The sequence below is a fragment of the Leishmania mexicana genome, chromosome 33, assembly GCF_000234665.1.
Source record: "Leishmania mexicana MHOM/GT/2001/U1103 complete genome, chromosome 33".
Lineage (NCBI taxonomy): Eukaryota > Euglenozoa > Kinetoplastea > Trypanosomatida > Trypanosomatidae > Leishmania > Leishmania mexicana.
Window position 1 is genome coordinate 255,431 of NC_018337.1, and position 17,050 is coordinate 272,480.

Below are 17,050 nucleotides of genomic sequence, written 5' to 3' on the forward strand. Positions count from 1 at the left end.
ATCTACGGCCGCACTGCCTAACAGAAGGCGAGTCGCACATTTCACACTTTCTCGCCACAGCTGTAGATGGAATCGCCTCCGGCCCAGGCTGTCTCTGGAGAGCAGCGCGCCCGCTTGCTAGAGCTGGAAGAGCGGCAGCGTCAGCTCAAACGCCTGTGCGAGGAGGCACTCAGGGAAGAGGAGCAGCATCAGCAAATTCTCCAGCAATTAGAGGAGCACAACACGGCCGCCGTGTCGTCTGTTGGGTCGTTCGCTGCTGGCAGCGCCGGAAGCTTTACCGGTGCTGCAGCTCTGCATGGGAGGCCTTTCTCGCCCAGCGCCGGAGCGGAACCACTCGACGACTTGCTGACAGGCGAGGTGCAGTCCTTTCGTGACCCCAACAGCATTGTCCGCGACTCCTCCACCGGCAGTGTAGCCGCAGCGCCCTTGCTGCGTGCTGGGTCGTTGTCGAATCCGCGCAACCCTTCTATGGACCGGCCGTGCACTCGACTTGACAATAGCTATCGACCACCGACGTACCCGCTGCCAACGGCGTCCGCAACACAGCCGCCTCCCCAGCCGCGAGCAATGCTGTACACTGCCTCTCGCCGGCCTAGAGAAGAGGGAAGCCGGGCAGCCGCAGCGGCCATAAATAGCAGCATCCAGCCTTCCATATCTGCGCCAGTGATGTCGTCGTCCCTACCGGTAACCAAGATGTGGTGGCATGGTGAAAAGGGTGCTGCAGAAAGAAGGCTAGGGTTGAACGTCGCGTTCGCCGCTTCCACGCCAGCCGAGAGAGTCAGCGCCGGCTATGGCGCGTACGCCGCCTGTTCCCCGCCCGCTGCACCCGCGCCCCTGTCGCCACCGCCACCACCACCGCCGCCAGAGCGCAGTCGCAGCCGCAGCGCGGGCTACAGCGGTCCCCTGGGAGATCGACTATGGCGCAGTGATGTCCGTCCCCACCACGGCATCCCTCCCCCTCCCCCACCTCCACCAGCACCGAACGCAGTAGAGGTTATGGTCTCACCTTTCTCTGTGCGGTACTCACGGACACTCGGCGCGCGTGCAGGCTTGTCCCCGCCGCCATCACGGCCCTCACGCTCATCCGCGCCGCCGTTGGTCTCTCCGGAGGACGTCAAGGACAACCTTCCACCTCCGCCTCCACGCGCGCACAGTCGTGCCGCTGCTTCGCACAGCGTGCAGCCCACCATGGCAGAGAAGTACCGCAGGTCGCGTAGCTTTCTCAACGCCGACCCGCCGCTGCCACCACCACCACCACCACCACCACCACCGCCACCGCCAACAGCACACAAAGACCTGGATGGCGACTCGATCCTGTTGACAACCTCAACGGAGCGCGTCATCGAGCGATGGAGGCATCAATTGAGCCGCAGTGATGCACTCGGGCAGCGCGATGGTCACTACGCCAGTAGCGGGTACGATCGGAGCGGGGCCGCAGGTCAGCAGTCCTCCATTACCCGTCCAGGCACAAGGGTGGGCGTCACGTTGGCGGAGCGCCGCACCTCTCAGGCATCTGCCGCCCCGCTACTCTCCGTTCCTTATCGCGAGAGTGCCGCCAGAGAAAACGTCAAGGTCGCAAGCCGGACACCGCCGCCGCCACCACCACCGCCGCCGCCGCCGCCTGTGTCTGGTACGGCTTTTCTTTCCTCGCCAGCCCGCTACAGCGAAGGCGGAACCGAGGACGAGTCGCTTCTAAACAGATGGGAGACGGTGTCATTGACACCAAGTCTGCGAAGTACGGAAGAGCGGCGCCTGCGCAGCTACTTCGCGAAACCAGACGGAGAGGTTGGTCGTTCAGCTCCGGCACATAAACACTACGCGAGCTACAGCCGTCAGCGTGTGCCGGGATCTCGCGATGGAGTGAAGAGCGCTCGAGGAGGTGCACTCCTTGAAACCGATGGCACGGCTTCCTCCACCTCCCCTCCGGGAGTGACAAGGCCTGAGGGCAGCGTCAGCGCCTGGCAACAAACTTCTCGCGCGGCGGAGCCGCCATTGCATCGGCGTTCGACAGCCGCCCCTTTTGCCTCCTCAGCACCTTCTGTAGCTGAAGTCCCTCCACCGACACCGACCAAGGCGATGCCCAAGAAGACGGCCCTTCACCCGTATGGGTTGCAGGAGTCACAGTCTTCCTCGCTCTCGCCCCCCCCAGAGCCCAGTCTCAGAAATGCAGCAGCCAGGAACGGCAGTGGCGCCTCTCGGCACAGAAGCGCCACCCCGGCGCCTCTGCTTTCGGCGCTTTTCGCAAAGCATCAGCCAAGCACCTTGCCCGTCCTGAACGGAAGCCATCTCGACTCGGCGTGGGGCAACGGCGGCACCTCACTCCCCGCGCGGCCGGATGTCAGTGGCGCGGCAACCGCCCCAGCACCGCACACCGCTGTTGCAGCTTCGGACAGCGACTACTTCGACATAGGCCCCGAGAAGGAGGCACTGCTGACACTGCTGCAGGAAAGCAACCGCGGCGCACCAGGGAGCAGCGCCGGTGTCGCGCTCCCAGCCACCAGCCGCTCGTCGTCGATACAGCCGTGGACGTCGTCCTCGGTGGCAGCTAACGTCGCAGGCAGCGGTCAACAAGGTGAGAAAGCACCCTCTTACCCTCCCTCGACCCGCCTGTCCGAGAGCAAGCAGACACAGAGTTTTGCTACTCCGCCCGCGATGACGATACTGCCGCCTCATAACAAAGACTCAGCAAGGCGGCACTCCAATTTCAACCCGTCGGTGGACACGCCGCTCCCGCTCAGCGGAAGCGCCAAGGCAGCCGCTGAGGGAACGCAGCACGGCAACGAGGTGGCTGCGGCGCAGCTGCAGCAGAAATACGACGCAGCGCAGACCAAGGCAGAAGCGCTGGCGCGGCACCTGGTGAAGGCCATCGGTGATCGCAAAATGCTTCAGGCCAGTGTCGAGCAGCTGGAAATGCTTGTGGAGGAGTGCAACGCCGAGGTTGGTCGGCTTCAGCAGATTGTGGAGCAGCAGCACCAGGACAGTGCCACCTCCCTCGGGGTGCAGGCAGCACTTCGCGCCAAGGAGCGGGAGGTGGCTGTGTACGAGGATGAAATCCGGCGACTCAACGTGGTGCTGAATGGACACCTCACCCGCACGGCCACCGCTGAGCGTCTGGCGCAGGACAGTGTGCAGCATGGACTGGTGGTGAAGGAGGCGGAGGTGGAGGCGGCCATGGCAGAGGTAGGTATGGCGCATTTGGCGCAGCGGGAGGCGGAGGAGCGAGCCAACCAGCTGGCGAATGAGCTGGATACAGCGGTGGAGCAGATACAGTTCCTCGACGAGCGCCTTGCTGAGATGGAGCGGGCTGCAGCGGCAGCGCGCTTCCAGGCGATGCCTGCACGCATCATTGAAGAAAACGACCTGAACTTGGACGGCGGCAACGTCGCTCTCTCACACTTGAGCCCAGCAGCGCACTTCACCATGCCCCCCGACGAAGAAACGCGTCATTGGCCGCCGGAAGCGCGGCGAGCGATGGCGCAGCTTGCCGCACAGGCAGAAGGGCTGCTTTTCAAAAATGCGGAGGGGGAGCGTCACGCCACGATGCGCCTGCAGCACGTGGAGAACACCTGCAACGAGCTCCAACGGGACCTCCAACGGCGCGGTGAGGAGGTGGAGCGTGCGCGTGAGGCATGCGAACAGCTTCGACAGGAAAAGAGCGCCTTGCAGACGGTAGGAGGGCTGTGGTATCAGCAACTACGTGAAGTGAAAGAGGATGCGCAGCTCGTCTCGGAGATGGTGCGCACCTCCCGAGAAGACGCGGTGGACGTGTATCTGTCCTCGAGAGTGGCAGAGGAGCGCGCTGCTGCGCACTGTGCCGCCGCGGCAGCAGCAAGTCCGCTGCAGCCCCTACCGACCCCAGCGCCGATGGATCCGGCAACGTTGAAGAAATCTGCGCAGTTCGCGCAGCAGGTGATGCGCGACTTTCATGCGGTGGCGCGCTTTCTTTCAAGCCTGCGCACCATGAACATAGGGGACAGCAACGGGTACCAAATCCTGCAGGCTATCGCTAGTGGCCGCAACCCAGCCGAAGCTCTCTACACGGCTGACGACACCGCCACACCGAAGCGGCTGAGTGAGCGGCTCCCCCCTCACGAAGCGGGTGAGGCAAAGCGCCGCGTGCAAGAGAAGAAGGCTCGCGTTTTGCGTGCCGTAGAGCAGGCTCTGATGGTAGAACCGGCTTCGGCCGCCCCATACGTCTCGGTAGACGCGCCACACAACCGTCCCTCCAGCGGCGCCACCATCACACTGGGTCTGCCGCCACGCGCGGGAGGGCAACCACCAGTAGCGGAGGGGGAGGAATGTGAGGTGCCCGACGCCCTCGAGGACGATCTGGCGAACAATGATGAGGTAGAGATGGAGGTGGTGTCCTTCTCGCTGCACCCAGCGCGGATGGGCAGCCACAGCCTCCGCGACGGCAGCAACGGAATGGTTCACAGCGATGTGCGCCGGCGCCCGGCGTCCGACTCAGTGACCTCCTTGCCGCGCAACCGAGTGCCGCCAACCGCGTCCGCCTCAGAGATCAGTTGTGCACCTTCAGCGTTTAGAGCCTCGCCGCCACCGGTCCCGCTCGCGTTCGATGGCAGGCCGTTCTGCAGCACGTCGTTCATGGACGACAACGAGGCCCCCAGCAACGCCTCGACATCTCGGCCCACCGTAGCCAAAGCGGCACCGGCGCCCCCCACCCCGCTCCCATCCGTCTCGCGACCGCTGCGTCTCTCTACCACGCCGTCGCAGCCGCAGTTAGACGGCAAGGAAGAGAATGAGGAAGAGGCGGCGGCACCCTCTGACAAGCAGTCGAGCCCGACTCGTGCGTCGTCGCACACTGTCCTTAGGGCCGACTCGATGCCGATCCGCGAAAACGGCGCCGACGTCGACTTCGACATGTCCTCCATCACGCTCGTGTCATCCCCTTCCATGTCGCAACAGACGTCCCATCAGCAAACGGCAACGGTGCAACGGTCATCGCCGCCACCGACGCTTGCCGGCACCGCTACACCGCCGGCGGATCTCACAGAGGGTGCCCCCGCCGCACGCCCCAACGCTTCCGTACCGATGCAGGTGCAGCAGCACCACAAGTCGATGCCCGGGGCAAAAGAGAGTACTTCGCCGCCGTCGCGTCTCCGCTCCCCGACCCCCAACCGGGTGCCTGCGGTGTGGACTGAGATGCACGCCGAGGTGGACCTTATCACGTCTCCCGTCGAGCGTCCAAAGCCGTCTCAGTCGTTTGCGGACGAACCCCCGCCGCGCGTAGTGTGTGACGGGAACACACAGCCGGTGCATCTAGGCTCACGGCCGAAGGACCGCAGCACCACCGCGCGTCCGTCCTCTACGCCGCACCAAGGCTCGCGCTCCGGGACGCGCTACAGCTTCGAAGCGGGAGATGGAGAAAAGACTGCTGCGCCGCCGCGACAGAAAGACCGGCACCGTCGTGGGGCGAGCGATGAAAGCAATGACAATGAGGCCACGCTCTTCTTTTGCGAACCGCCTCGTGGTGTAGTGCAGGAGGTGGCCCCCGAATCAACGTCAATCCCATTGCAGCAGCAGCACTCTGGCGTAGCCGTGGACCTCCGCAACGATGACTTTGCCATGTCGTCTCGCAGGGCCTCTGCGGCGGCCGTGACACCGGCGCAGGCGGTCTCCGTCTCTCCAGAGCACACCTCCGTAATTGAAGAGGAAGAAGCCGACTTAGAAGAGCGAGTGCCGTCCGCTGGCGCAGCAGCAACACGCCTTTCGCTGCACCTCGAGCCGCCGTTAAAAGGGGTGCATTCCGCCGCCTCGTCTGTGCCGGTCGTCACTCGTGGGCCTCTGAAAGACTCAACGATGAGCAAGCCGAGTTCGTCTCACACTCGCAGTGTCGTCGACGACGACGAGCCATCCTTGAGTTTTTCGGCGCCGCCACCGCCGCTACCGCCTCCACCGCCGGTACAATCACAAGCACGACCGTCACCTTCGGAGGAGCATCCACACGAAGCGCCAGAACTTGAAGCCTTGGCGCGCACGTCGCCGGCAGAAACGTCTGTGTCGGCCGCCGCTTACTCGCGAGCGATGGAGGGCAATGGCGGCTCTGCAGCCTCTATCGACAACCCCCCGCTCTCCCCGTCGTCCTTGAGCGGCAGCTTTGCAGGCGCACCGCACCGGACGCTGCACCAACCACGCCGGCCATCAGCTTCTGATGTCGGGCCGAGTCTGAGCTCAGTAGGGGGGGCGGTTGCCCCTCCGCGTCTGCAACGCTCGACTGGCTCGTTGTCATCGGTAGAAGCCCAGCCTCTTCTGAGCACCTTAACTCCTGGGCCAGCGGCTGCAATGGGTGTCACCGCCGGCGTTGGCCAGCACACCCCCAGCGTTGGTCGTCCTCCTACGGCGAGCTTGTCGCGTGAACACCCTTGCCCAGAGGTAACGCCCGCGCTTGTGGAGCCTCGGCGCCCCTCTCCGTCGGTGCGACCTGTCCCTGCCGCAATGCTCACAAATTCTGTGACCTCGGACGATCCTGTCGACTCCACCGCGGCGACGACTGCAGGTCCATCGCCACTGGAGGCGAAGACCTCGCTGGTGCCCGAAAAGGCGGAAGCATCACGGGCCCGATCGGAGGGAGTCACTCAGGTCGATGATTCCCTGCGATCCAACAGCAAGGTTAGTGCGAACACCATGTCAGGGACACCTAGAAGTCGGCTTCCAAGCATCGCCTCCACAGCAGCGCCCGAAAGTCCGATGCACGTGCTAGAAGAACTCCCGGTAGCTTTGCGCCTACCTGGTGAGATGCGCAACGACACACCTGGAAATTTGGGCAGTGCGGTCTCGTTTCCCGCCGAGCCGCTGCAGTCGGCTCCTGTGCACGCACGTGAGATGCCCGCGCGCGCAGGAAGCAGCGCCGCACCACGCCGTAGCCCTCACGAGGGAGCCGCACCCGCGCCTCTTCCCGGGGTCAACGTTGACGCGCCGGAGTCGAACACGCTAAACCTGCGACGCGCCTCACCCCAATCGGCACCACCTGTTGCAGCCCAGGCGCCCTCATCCACTATCTCCACTCCGCGTAGCCGCAGCGGAGGTCGAGAGGGCCAGACCAGGGTTCGGAACTCGACCCCGACAGAGCAGCCGGTGTCGGATGAGGCCGCAGCGAGACGCCGTGAAGATATCGCCAATATACTGAAGCGCATAAGGGCGAAGAAGGAGCAGGAGCACAAAAGGAGTTCTGAGATGGGCACGCCGACGACCCCCACGTGGAGCGAAAGCTCTTCTGGCACGAAAGACGTGGACTCGCCATCCATGTAGCGCGCCTCGGTGCCTCTCTGGAGTCTCTCCCTGTGGCAGAGAAGCGGCAAAATATCGAAGCCCCGCGAGCACGTGTTTTTCTCCCGCCTCCGCTCACCAGCTCCTTCAAGCGCACAGGAACCCACGCACACACACCCTTAGCCCCCACCACGATGACGCTAACGCTTCTCACACTTTGACGCGGTCCATCTGCACTTTACCTTCAACCGGTGTTCGTCCTGCCCCTTCCCCTGCTGCGGCGGCGGCGGTGGCGGCGGCCTGTCTCTCTCTCTCCCCTCCCCCGATCACGCCGCCCCCCTCCCCGCGAGCTGCCCGCGTCAAGCGCGTTTTTTTTATGTTGTGGTGTCTTCCCTCTGTATTACTTTCGCTTAGAGTTTCTTTCTTTCTTTTCCTTGTTGTTCCTCTCGTGTCACCACGCACCGCTCCGTTTGTCGTACGAGCGTGCAGAGTATATACAAAACCAAAAAAACAAGGATGTCTCTCGCCTTTCGTCCCCCTCGCTGCCTCCTCCCCTTTGCTTGCGCTAATGTCATGAGAAAGAGACAGCAGGACATGCAGCGCCTACTCTGTTGCGAGATCCGGCTGTCCGCGGTGCCAGATGCTCAGGGCCGTCATTCTGCCGAACGTTGTTGAGTGCCGCCTCACCACCCTTCCTCGATGCACCACCCACTCTCCCGTGCTTTGTTTGCGGGGTCTCTCCTCGTCCAGGGCACCAGCTCGTGGGGGCGTTCTGTCGACCCCCAGCACGTTCGTAAGTATTTTCCTTTGGCGCTCTGTATCTCTCCCCTTCTCCCTCCCTCCCCCCTCGCCCCACTCCACACGTTGAAGGACTCGCACCAAGTACATAGATATATACACACAGGCAATCATATATATATATATACATACACTCAATAGAGCTCTAACGAGGCCGGCGGCGCACCGCGTCATCGTATCCTTCTCCCTTTTCTTTTTGCGTGTGTGTTTTGACTGCTGCCCTGACACTCACCGCTCCCTCGAGCCAAAGCCACGGTCGAAAACTACATGGAGGATTGCGCACCTCTGTGCGCTGTAGACAGCAGCTTCCCTTGTGTGTTTCCAGCACTTATCCGCACCACGCGCCACTGTGCGTAAGACCGCAACGCCAATACGGTCTTCGCCGCACCAGTGCATAGATTGCACCGTCTCACACATCCGTGTCTGTGCGTTTGGTCTTCCCTCTTGCTCCCACCAAGGTTCGTGGCGGTCCCCTCACCCCCACCCCCACCCCACACACGCAACGACAAACACGCGCACTCTACCGCTGTTGGTGGACCGAAGTGGTAACATCACACGGCCACCGCCATTCATCTTTTCGCTCCCTTCTTTGGCGAAGGTGATTGTGTATCTTCACAGCAGTCGTGCCAGCTCGCTGTTGACCGCTCTCCTCCTCTGTTTTTTCACTCACAATGAACACATCCATGGCTGATGTCGACTCCATAGACGCCCCGCCGCGAGTTGCCCCACCGGCTGCACCAGAGGTCAGCCCCGTCGCGACCGTGCAGGGAGAGCAATCGCCAGACCAGGGGGAGCAGAGATGTGACTTGGAAGACATTTTTCAGCCTTCTTCGACCGCAGACGGCCACGCTGCGGACCGCGAAAGTGGTCTGCAGAGAGGTGGCGACCGTAGCAGCACCTCTTCCTCGTCTTCGTGCCGGGTGCGCATACCGTTGATGTCCGTTGCCGCCTCCTGTGCGCGGGTTCCCTCGAAGGAAGTCCTTTACAGGAGACGCAGCGGTTCCCACCAACGCCGCCCATCTCCCTCGCTGGCGAGTGCGACCGACGTTGTTGTCGAAGGAAGAGTTGATGACATGTATCAAAGGCACGAAGTCTCCCGGCGCGATCGGCAGCTCACATCGTCACCGGCGAACCCCGGGCCGTCTCTCGCTCGCCAATACGGCGACAATGCTGCGCCTACGCGCGCCATCGCAGCTGATGTGGCGGCGGTCGCAGCGGAAACCACATCCCATCGACAAAAGAGTCGCGTCGCGAAGTTCCTTGTTGGCGTTGAAGGCGATCCGAGTGTGACCACCGACGCCCTTCTGCGGCGCATGCAGACCAAGGAGAAGGAGTTCGACGAGAAGATTCACCAGATTCATCACACATTTCAGAACGCAGGGGAGCAGCTCGTTGTGCGGGACAACATCATCTCCCATCTGAAGGAGGAGCTGGCAGGTCTTCGTGCGGAGGTCGCGCGGATACCAAAAGAGTACCAGGAGCGAGAGGAGAAGCTACTGCTCCGTGTAGAGGCCATGATGACGGAGCTGTCGGAGGAGCAGAGACGTGCCCATCACTCCCGCCGCGCCGCCGAGGAGGAGGTGCGCGCTGTCCGCGATTCCTTGCAGACGGCGGAGCAGCAACTGGCGCAGCAACAACACATGTCAGACGACCTGGTGCGACAACTTCGTGCAAGCGACAAGGCACTTCAAGAAGAAAAGCAGCGGCATGCCACGGCGCTCGCGGAGAGTCGGCGCGCCTACGAGGCCAAACTCAACGAGCTCCAACGCACCTTCCGGTCCATGGAAAAGCAGGTGGCCAAGTCGCAGTCACGTCTGGAGGATATGGAGAAGGACCGCTGCCAGCAGCAGGCACGGCTTCTAGAGTTGGAGCTAAGCGGCCGGCAGCGAATCTCCTCCGAGACGGTCAAGTCCAAGGAGCTTCTTACCGAAAACGAAGCCCTGCGCGACGAGGTGGAAGCCGTGCGGCTCAGTATGGCGCGTCTGCTGAGACTGATGAGCGAGGTGCCTACCCTGTCGGATTACCTACAATGGAATGAACTGAGCAGCGAGTTTGTCTTCCTCGGCTACCCTACTCGTTACTTCGACACGAGTCACCGAGGACGAGGAACGTCCTCGCTGTCACCCAGTCGACGCACAGGCAGTCATGGCGCCTCTCCAGCGCGGCGTCGTGCTGCGGCCGTAGCCGCAGGGGACGACATCAGCTTCGACAAGCCCGGGCCGTCGAGCCACTCTTCTGGCTACTATCAGGACACAAACGTCTCCGGCATCTCTGTGGGCGACACAGGCGTCGAGGATGGCGTCTACGCCGGCGTCGCAGCTTCGCTTTCCAAGAATGTGTGGCTGAACGGCCGGTGGGCTCAGGAAATGATCTCCATCATCTCGGCAGAGAACAACTTTACTCGTCTGAAACGAATAAAGCTGCTGGAGCTGGAGGAGGCGGCGCAGCTCAGCGAGCAGCTGCCATCTGCGCGCGACGTACTTGAGTGCCGTAAGCCGGAGCATCATTACTGGATCCCGTACGCCGTCTTCATGGAGGCGCAGAAATTCAAGAACAAGTACTACCCAAAACTGCCCGCCATGTCGCACTTTTCGCCATTTCTCATTCAACTCAACAAGATTTGGCGCGCGAAGTTGCAGGACCGGCTGCGCGTCATGCAGCAACAGAATTATAATCAACCGCAGCAGCTCTCCCGAGCGCGGCGCAGCGTCACTGGTGAGGGTCGGTTCGCCACTCGCGCGCAAACTCGTCAAGGCGATGTACCCGACCAGGGAAGCAGCGCAGTAAGCCGGCTGGCAAGTCGGGGCAGCGTCGCACCTTCACCGAAGCCGAGCGAGCTGTTTTCGGAGTGGGCGCGCCAAGAAGCCCGCATGGACGAAATTCACGCTGAGCACCATCGCCTGCGCCGCGAGGTGCGCCTCCATGTCAGCAGCCAAAAAGGTCTGCAGCTCTTTCGACTGTACGACGAGCTTGTGCGCGGTGCCCATCAGACCCTCGGCGAAGTCCTTCGGCTGGCAGAGGACCTCTACGACAATGCGACGGCTCAGCGCGTGTCAGAGTCGGAGGACCGAAAGTGCGCAGCATCCAGCGCGCTTCATGAGATTAAGCAGCAGGCGCAAGCAAGTGCGGAGATGGCTGATCTTGCTGAGGCGCGTGACCGGCTGCTGTGCGTCGTGGATCACACGTGTCAGCAGGTGTGTGATATCGGAGACTCCTTGTCCACTCGAATGATGTCCTACTATAGTGACCTGCATCAACTCATTCACATGCTACACGGCCACATTCGCCAGGCTCGTGAACCCAGCCGTCACAAGACGCGCGAGCAGATTAGCAGCGACGGTACGAGAAGCGGCAGCAGCGCTAGTAGCTCCACCGCCCCGTGGTCTGGAAATGTCTCGAACACCGTGATGTCCACCAAAGAGCTTCAACAGCGTCTTCGCGAGCTTCTCCACGACCAGTACGGAACGGCCCGCGGCCCTGGGGCCGATGCGGATCATGCTGCAGATGCTGCTGCTGCGCCTGGGGCAATCAGCAGTGACGCACTGTTGAACCTGGCCGCCAGCATGCTGGACTTCGGCGAAGAGGTCCGCCGCGAAGTGACTCACGCCACCGCGGCCCTTCGCGTAGTTGCCGAGCAGGGCATGAGAGAAGCAGCTCAGTACCAAGACGCATGATCGGAGAGAAAGAGAAGTGGGAACGAACGTCACTGTCTTCACGTGCTGGCCTCCCGCTCTCTACACGTCAGCTCAGTCCCTCCATTGTAGTAGTCGTTTCCGCGTCCACATAAGACGGTGGATGCGGCGCGCACATGGCACATCTCTGCGTCGCTCGTCAGGTTGTTTGCTTGCCCGAGTCTGCTATCCTTCTCCTGTATCTGTACCGTGTGCACGAGTGCACGTGCATGCGTATGTGTGTGTGTGTGTGTGGAAGCACGGAGGTCGCAGGCTTCCCTGCACGTCCTGATCAACTCGTTTGTTTGTTTGTTACGCAGGTCACCAAACCGGATAAAAGGGAGAGAGCGAGGACGAAATGTTGTGGTGCGGTGTCCGCCATGAAGTGACCAGAAGGGTATCTACGTGGTGTATCATTCACCACGCGAACAAGGAGGTGGTGCAGCAATACCAACGGTGATGTTAGCCACACCAGTTCTGCGTGGGTAGCGGCGTGTGTGTTCGAATGTCGTTTTATCTTGCTGGCGACGCCATCAAGTCTCTCTCCTTGACAAGCTCACGGGTGAAGTGTACCCCGGCGCCGCCCGCACAGCTGTACGACGCACAACGTGTGTGCTTGACCGCACTGCGCCTTCCCCTGCTCATACATGCTCGCTGCCCCTCCCCCTCCCCCTCTCTCTCTCTGGGTTGCTCCCTCTTTTGGATATGCTATCGTGTTTTGTTTTTGGTGGGGTGTGCGGAATGGATCACTGTCTTGGTGCTCCGCGAAGAGAAGCATCGAAATCTGATTCCTTCGCCTTTCCTCCTCACCCCCCCCACACACATTACGGACACCCTCATTTCGTGCTTCTCACAGGGCACCGTCAAGGGAGGGGGTGTGGGGTAGGGGAGGAGAGCGCAGACGGCAAGGCACAACGATACGATCAGCGAATCCGTACTATACCTCTGCATATTCAAGGATCAGCACCACCAGTACCCGCTAATGGGAAAGATTGGATCGGTGCCGCAGTTGTGTGTCCGCAAAAAGAGACAGGGGAGTGGCTGTTCGAATTCGCTAAACGAAAAGGACGCCGTCAGTTTTTTGTAGTCATGAGTGTAGGGTCAACGTCACTGCCGCCGCTGCGCCCCTCCGGCGCTGATCTTCTAGCCTGCATCGCCTCCTACTGGTCATCTGCAACACAAGGAAATGGGTCGGGCATCGTACGGCGCCAGCAAAGGCTTCCACTCGCATGGATCGCTGCTAGCCCTGCAGCGCGCGTTGTTGCGGAGCAGCGGCATGCGTGGGTGGTGCTCCCCTTTACTCAGATCGGCACCTGCCCCGCTGATGCCAAAGTCGATGGCGCTGCGAGCGACGGAGTAGAGAACACATTTGGATCCGTTCTAGCGAACGCCACCGTGCAGCCAAGAGTCCTGAAGCTCGCCCTGAAGACGGACAGCGCAGATTCGAGCGCAACGAGACTTGTCTCTTCGCCTTTGCAGCAAACCGCACAAGAGAGCGTGGTTGCGAGTGTACTGTCGCGGCTGAGGCGGGCCGGGGAGAGCCTGGGAGACGTCGATCACGCACTCTCGCCAGTGAGATCTGCAGCGCTTTCTTTCAACGGCCCCGTCTCTCCCTCATCCACGCCGCCGACAACGGCCAATGGCAGAAGCAGCTCAGCGACACAAGGTGTGCCAGACGCTGCGAACGCTGCTGGATGCTGCGGGGTTCATATTGGCGGAATCACAGTCGTGTTGGTGTCGGGTGTGCACGAGCTCGACGCGGCCGGCGCCGGCGCAGCATTCACCGAAGACAGAGCGTCGAGCGACGGTGCAGCGAAGCACAAAGGTGCCTTCCCCATCCACGGCGAAGGAGGTCCGGCAGCGCTACGCCCACGTCTTCTCTTCCCCTCTACCACGTCGTGTGGCGGCTCCGTCGCCTCGATGCTGTCAGTCCCACCCAATGCAGCGGTCTACGAAGGCATGGCTGGAGGGAGCAGAGAGGAAAGGATGCCGGCCACCACGAACAGTATTTTCCGCTCTGGGGCGGAATTGCACGGCGACGATGGCGGGGCCGCTGATGAGACCGCAAACGACCCGAAGACAGCCACATCGGTGTATGTGGTGCAGCAGTTCACTGCGCTGCGGAACCGCATACGCGAAGCACAACGGCGACGAGCGTCTGCGGCCGCCGTGTCATCACGTGAGCTTCTTACCACGGTATGGTACCGTCAAGTGTTTGTGAGCACTGCGGAGGCGACAGACACGGCGCTGTGCGGTGTCTCACAGTGGTGGCTGCAGCGCTCGATACGAAGGCACGAGCTTCCCACGACGGCCTCTCAAGTCATCAGCCTCACACACGCAAACCGTAGTGCTCGCGCCAGCGGTAGTAGTTACAAGGACCCACGAACGCTTCCACCGCCGTTGCTGCACATCAAGTACGTGGACGACGTCTTTGCAGATCTTTGGTGGCCGCGTCGCCTCATCATGGTCGTGCATCACCGCCTCTCGGAGCGGACGGCGCGTGCCTCGTGGGTGGCAAAGTTGTTTCTGCTGATGCGGATAATACTCGCTCTCTTTGTAGAAACCGTCCTTCACGGCGTTCCGCAAGTCGCTCCCCCCCTCCGCACCAGTGATGAGGGGCACAGCGGCAGCGGAAACGACGCGAGCCAACGACCCCGCGTCCCTCCTGTGGACCTCATCTCTGCCTTCCACAAAATGGGAAGGGTCTACGGAAGGCACCAGTTGGCAGCTCTCGATGTGAGTCACACTGGAGTGCGTGGCACCCACCTACTCGCCTGCGTCCTCGGAAGCGTCATGACACCAGTGATGACCAGTGACGGCGAGGCAGCTGCGGTGCATCGAAAGGGATTGTGGGCGCTGGACGTGGCGGGGTGCACGCAGCTGCACCACCGTCGCGGGGAGCTGTACGCCTTGTCCCACATGCTGGACCAACTGTGCAGCCACGCTGCCAGTCGAGTTGCTGAGCTCTCCCTAAGGGAACCTTCTGGAACGCGCGCCGTTGTCGACCTTCTTCTCTCCCTCTCCTTGCGAGATGGCTCGCGACTTGCATCTGAGTCCGCCACCGGCCTCGCACTGGCCCTTTTCACACACCACGGTCACCTCACCTGGGTGTGCGCCGCCGGCAGCGACGCGGACAGTGCTACTTTGCGTGAGCTGGGCCAGTACGCACTGCTGGTGGAAGCCGTTTCGGCGACGCAGCAGCCTCAGCCACCCCACTCACCAATGTGCACCTTACGCGCACTGGACCTGACCAGCGCCCTGAGGGTTGATGATGTAAGCCCGATGGGGTACTTGGCGCAGCTGGAGCAGCTGCTACTGCCTTTCACCTACGTTGATGACGTAGGCATCGGTAACCTGGACGGTCACACATACGCGCATGACTTAAGTGCGATGTTGACGTTGTTCACTGCAGCGATAGCAAAAGAGGCACCCGAGTTACCAGACAACGCACAGAAATCGCTGCAGAGTACTCTGGACGCTCTGCAGCAGCTTATCCTCATCGACGACGACGGCGCTGGGCAACCAGATGTGCACCGCGGGAACCCGTGCAAGGGTGTCGTGGAGGCGCTTCACCAGAAGTTCCGCTCCCACCTGTATCACCTCGACCTTACATACTGTCTCTGTGTCTCAAGTGTAAAGGGACTGGTGCGCCAGCAGCAGCTGGAGCTGCTGAACCTTAGCCAAACTCGAGTGAACAAGTTGGGCCTGTTCGGTGGCGCAGACCTGCATCACTCGTCAGGGTCGTCCGCGTCCGCGGCTCAGCCCTGTCGCACGCCGCCTCTCCGGCTCTTCATTGCGGAGATGTGCGAGCATCTCAGTGACCTCAGCGGCCTCGCTCACATTAGCACACTCGAGTGCGTCATTGTGCGCAGCGGCTCCCTCGGCGATGATGGGCTGCGCGCCCTGTGCACCCCTGACATGCAGCGCCTCCAGCTGATGGATCTGAGCTACTGCGATCGCCTGCACCATGTAGGGTGCCTGGCGCAGCTGCCCGCCTTGGAGACACTCATCCTGGACAGCACCGATGTAACCCCAGCGGAGGTGAAGCAGCTTCGCTCCAGTCGCTCTCTGCACACCCTATCACTGCGCTTTTGCACCGAGTTTGCCTTCATTGGCATGGGCTTGGAGAAGCTGGAGGCGGTAGTGGGCACCTTTGCCGCGCTCCAGAGGTACTTTTATGAGGACCTTGCCGGAGATGATGAACTTCGCAAGAAGAAGAACTGATATGCACTCTAGCCAATGTGCTCATCTTTTCTATTCCCCTTCCCTATGTGAAGACCCAGTGTGCTGGCAGATCGCGTCAGCTGGCTCCTCACAGGGGAGGCGGGCGCTATCGACTCGGAAAAGCCCTTCGTGATAATGACGCAGCTCTCTTCCAAGTACAAACTATTCTTGACATGGCTTTCCATCCACCCATACGCTCATCCTCTTCTCCCCCCCCCTCCCCCAGGCTAGTCTCTCAGCATCACGAATGCGGAGCTAGACGAGAAACGCTGGAAGAAGAGGCGGTGGAATGACCGTCACCAATCGCGCGCGATGCCTTATTTTTTTGTTGTCCCCCCGGTGTAACGTGGAGGGAGAGCAGCGGTGGGTTGGGGACGCAGGACAGGGCGGGATATACGCATGACGTCTGCTGCCTCCGCTGCAACCTACTCGGTGCTTGCATGGGTGGCCTTTGGGCGCATGGGTGTTGGACGTGCGGCCTGCCCTCTCTCTTCACGTACCTTCATTTTTTGTTTTGCTTTTTTTTCCTGGCGCCGGTTTTCTAACTCTCTCATCACCGCATAAGAACCCCCTGGTGATGACGGGTGTGGAAACCTCTCATTTCTGCTGCTGACAGGGTCCAGCACCCCGAGGTAGGGGGCGTCCGAGCGATGCATCGCTACTGATGCCGGGGGTCAGGCCCTGGATGACAGCGTTGCGTCGGAGCGACCTGCGACAAGAAACACGCTTCTGTCACCCATGTGAAAGCCACGGTGTCGGCGTGACTCGAACGCATCGCACCCGGCCCTCACAGTACCCAGTGGTGGGGAAGGGAGAGGAGGGGGCCTGTGGTAGGGCGGGGAGCAGCGTGGAGTCGACCTCGTGTTGTCTGGCAGAGAGCGGACGCGCTAGAAAAAAAAAGTTTGCATAACAAAACGCATAGTCCTGCATGTGTTTGTGGAGTGTGGAATGCGCCGATGTTCGCCTCCCCCCTCCCTCGCTTCTTCTTTCTCAGAACTAACTTTCTGTGTTTCTGCGCGCTGGCCCATCACACAGCTTCAACTACCGCAACTCTAACAGTACACTCACTGCTTCTCCCTTCTTTCCACACTCCCGCCGTTGCGCGCGGCCCGGTGGAGTCTGGGTACTCT

At 61.4% G+C, this 17,050-nt stretch overlaps 3 protein-coding genes across 3 annotated transcripts; all 3 read left to right on the top strand.

Annotated features, from left to right (window-relative positions):
- Positions 1 to 66: 66 nt before the first annotated feature.
- On the top strand, positions 67 to 7,269 carry LMXM_33_0620 (conserved hypothetical protein; the record flags this gene model as incomplete). The annotated part of the gene is made up of 1 exon (XM_003878599.1): positions 67 to 7,269. One exon carries the CDS (start codon positions 67 to 69, stop codon positions 7,267 to 7,269), a length of 7,203 nt encoding a protein of 2,400 aa, XP_003878648.1.
- A 2,069-nt stretch (positions 7,270 to 9,338) lies between these two features.
- LMXM_33_0630 (conserved hypothetical protein) lies at positions 9,339 to 11,699 on the top strand (the record flags this gene model as incomplete). The annotated part of the gene is made up of 1 exon (XM_003878600.1): positions 9,339 to 11,699. The coding sequence occupies one exon, from the start codon at positions 9,339 to 9,341 to the stop codon at positions 11,697 to 11,699; it is 2,361 nt and encodes a 786-aa protein (XP_003878649.1).
- A 2,460-nt stretch (positions 11,700 to 14,159) lies between these two features.
- LMXM_33_0640 (hypothetical protein, unknown function) lies at positions 14,160 to 15,920 on the top strand (the record flags this gene model as incomplete). Its single annotated transcript, XM_003878601.1, has 1 exon — positions 14,160 to 15,920. One exon carries the CDS (start codon positions 14,160 to 14,162, stop codon positions 15,918 to 15,920), a length of 1,761 nt encoding a protein of 586 aa, XP_003878650.1.
- Positions 15,921 to 17,050: the final 1,130 nt, after the last annotated feature.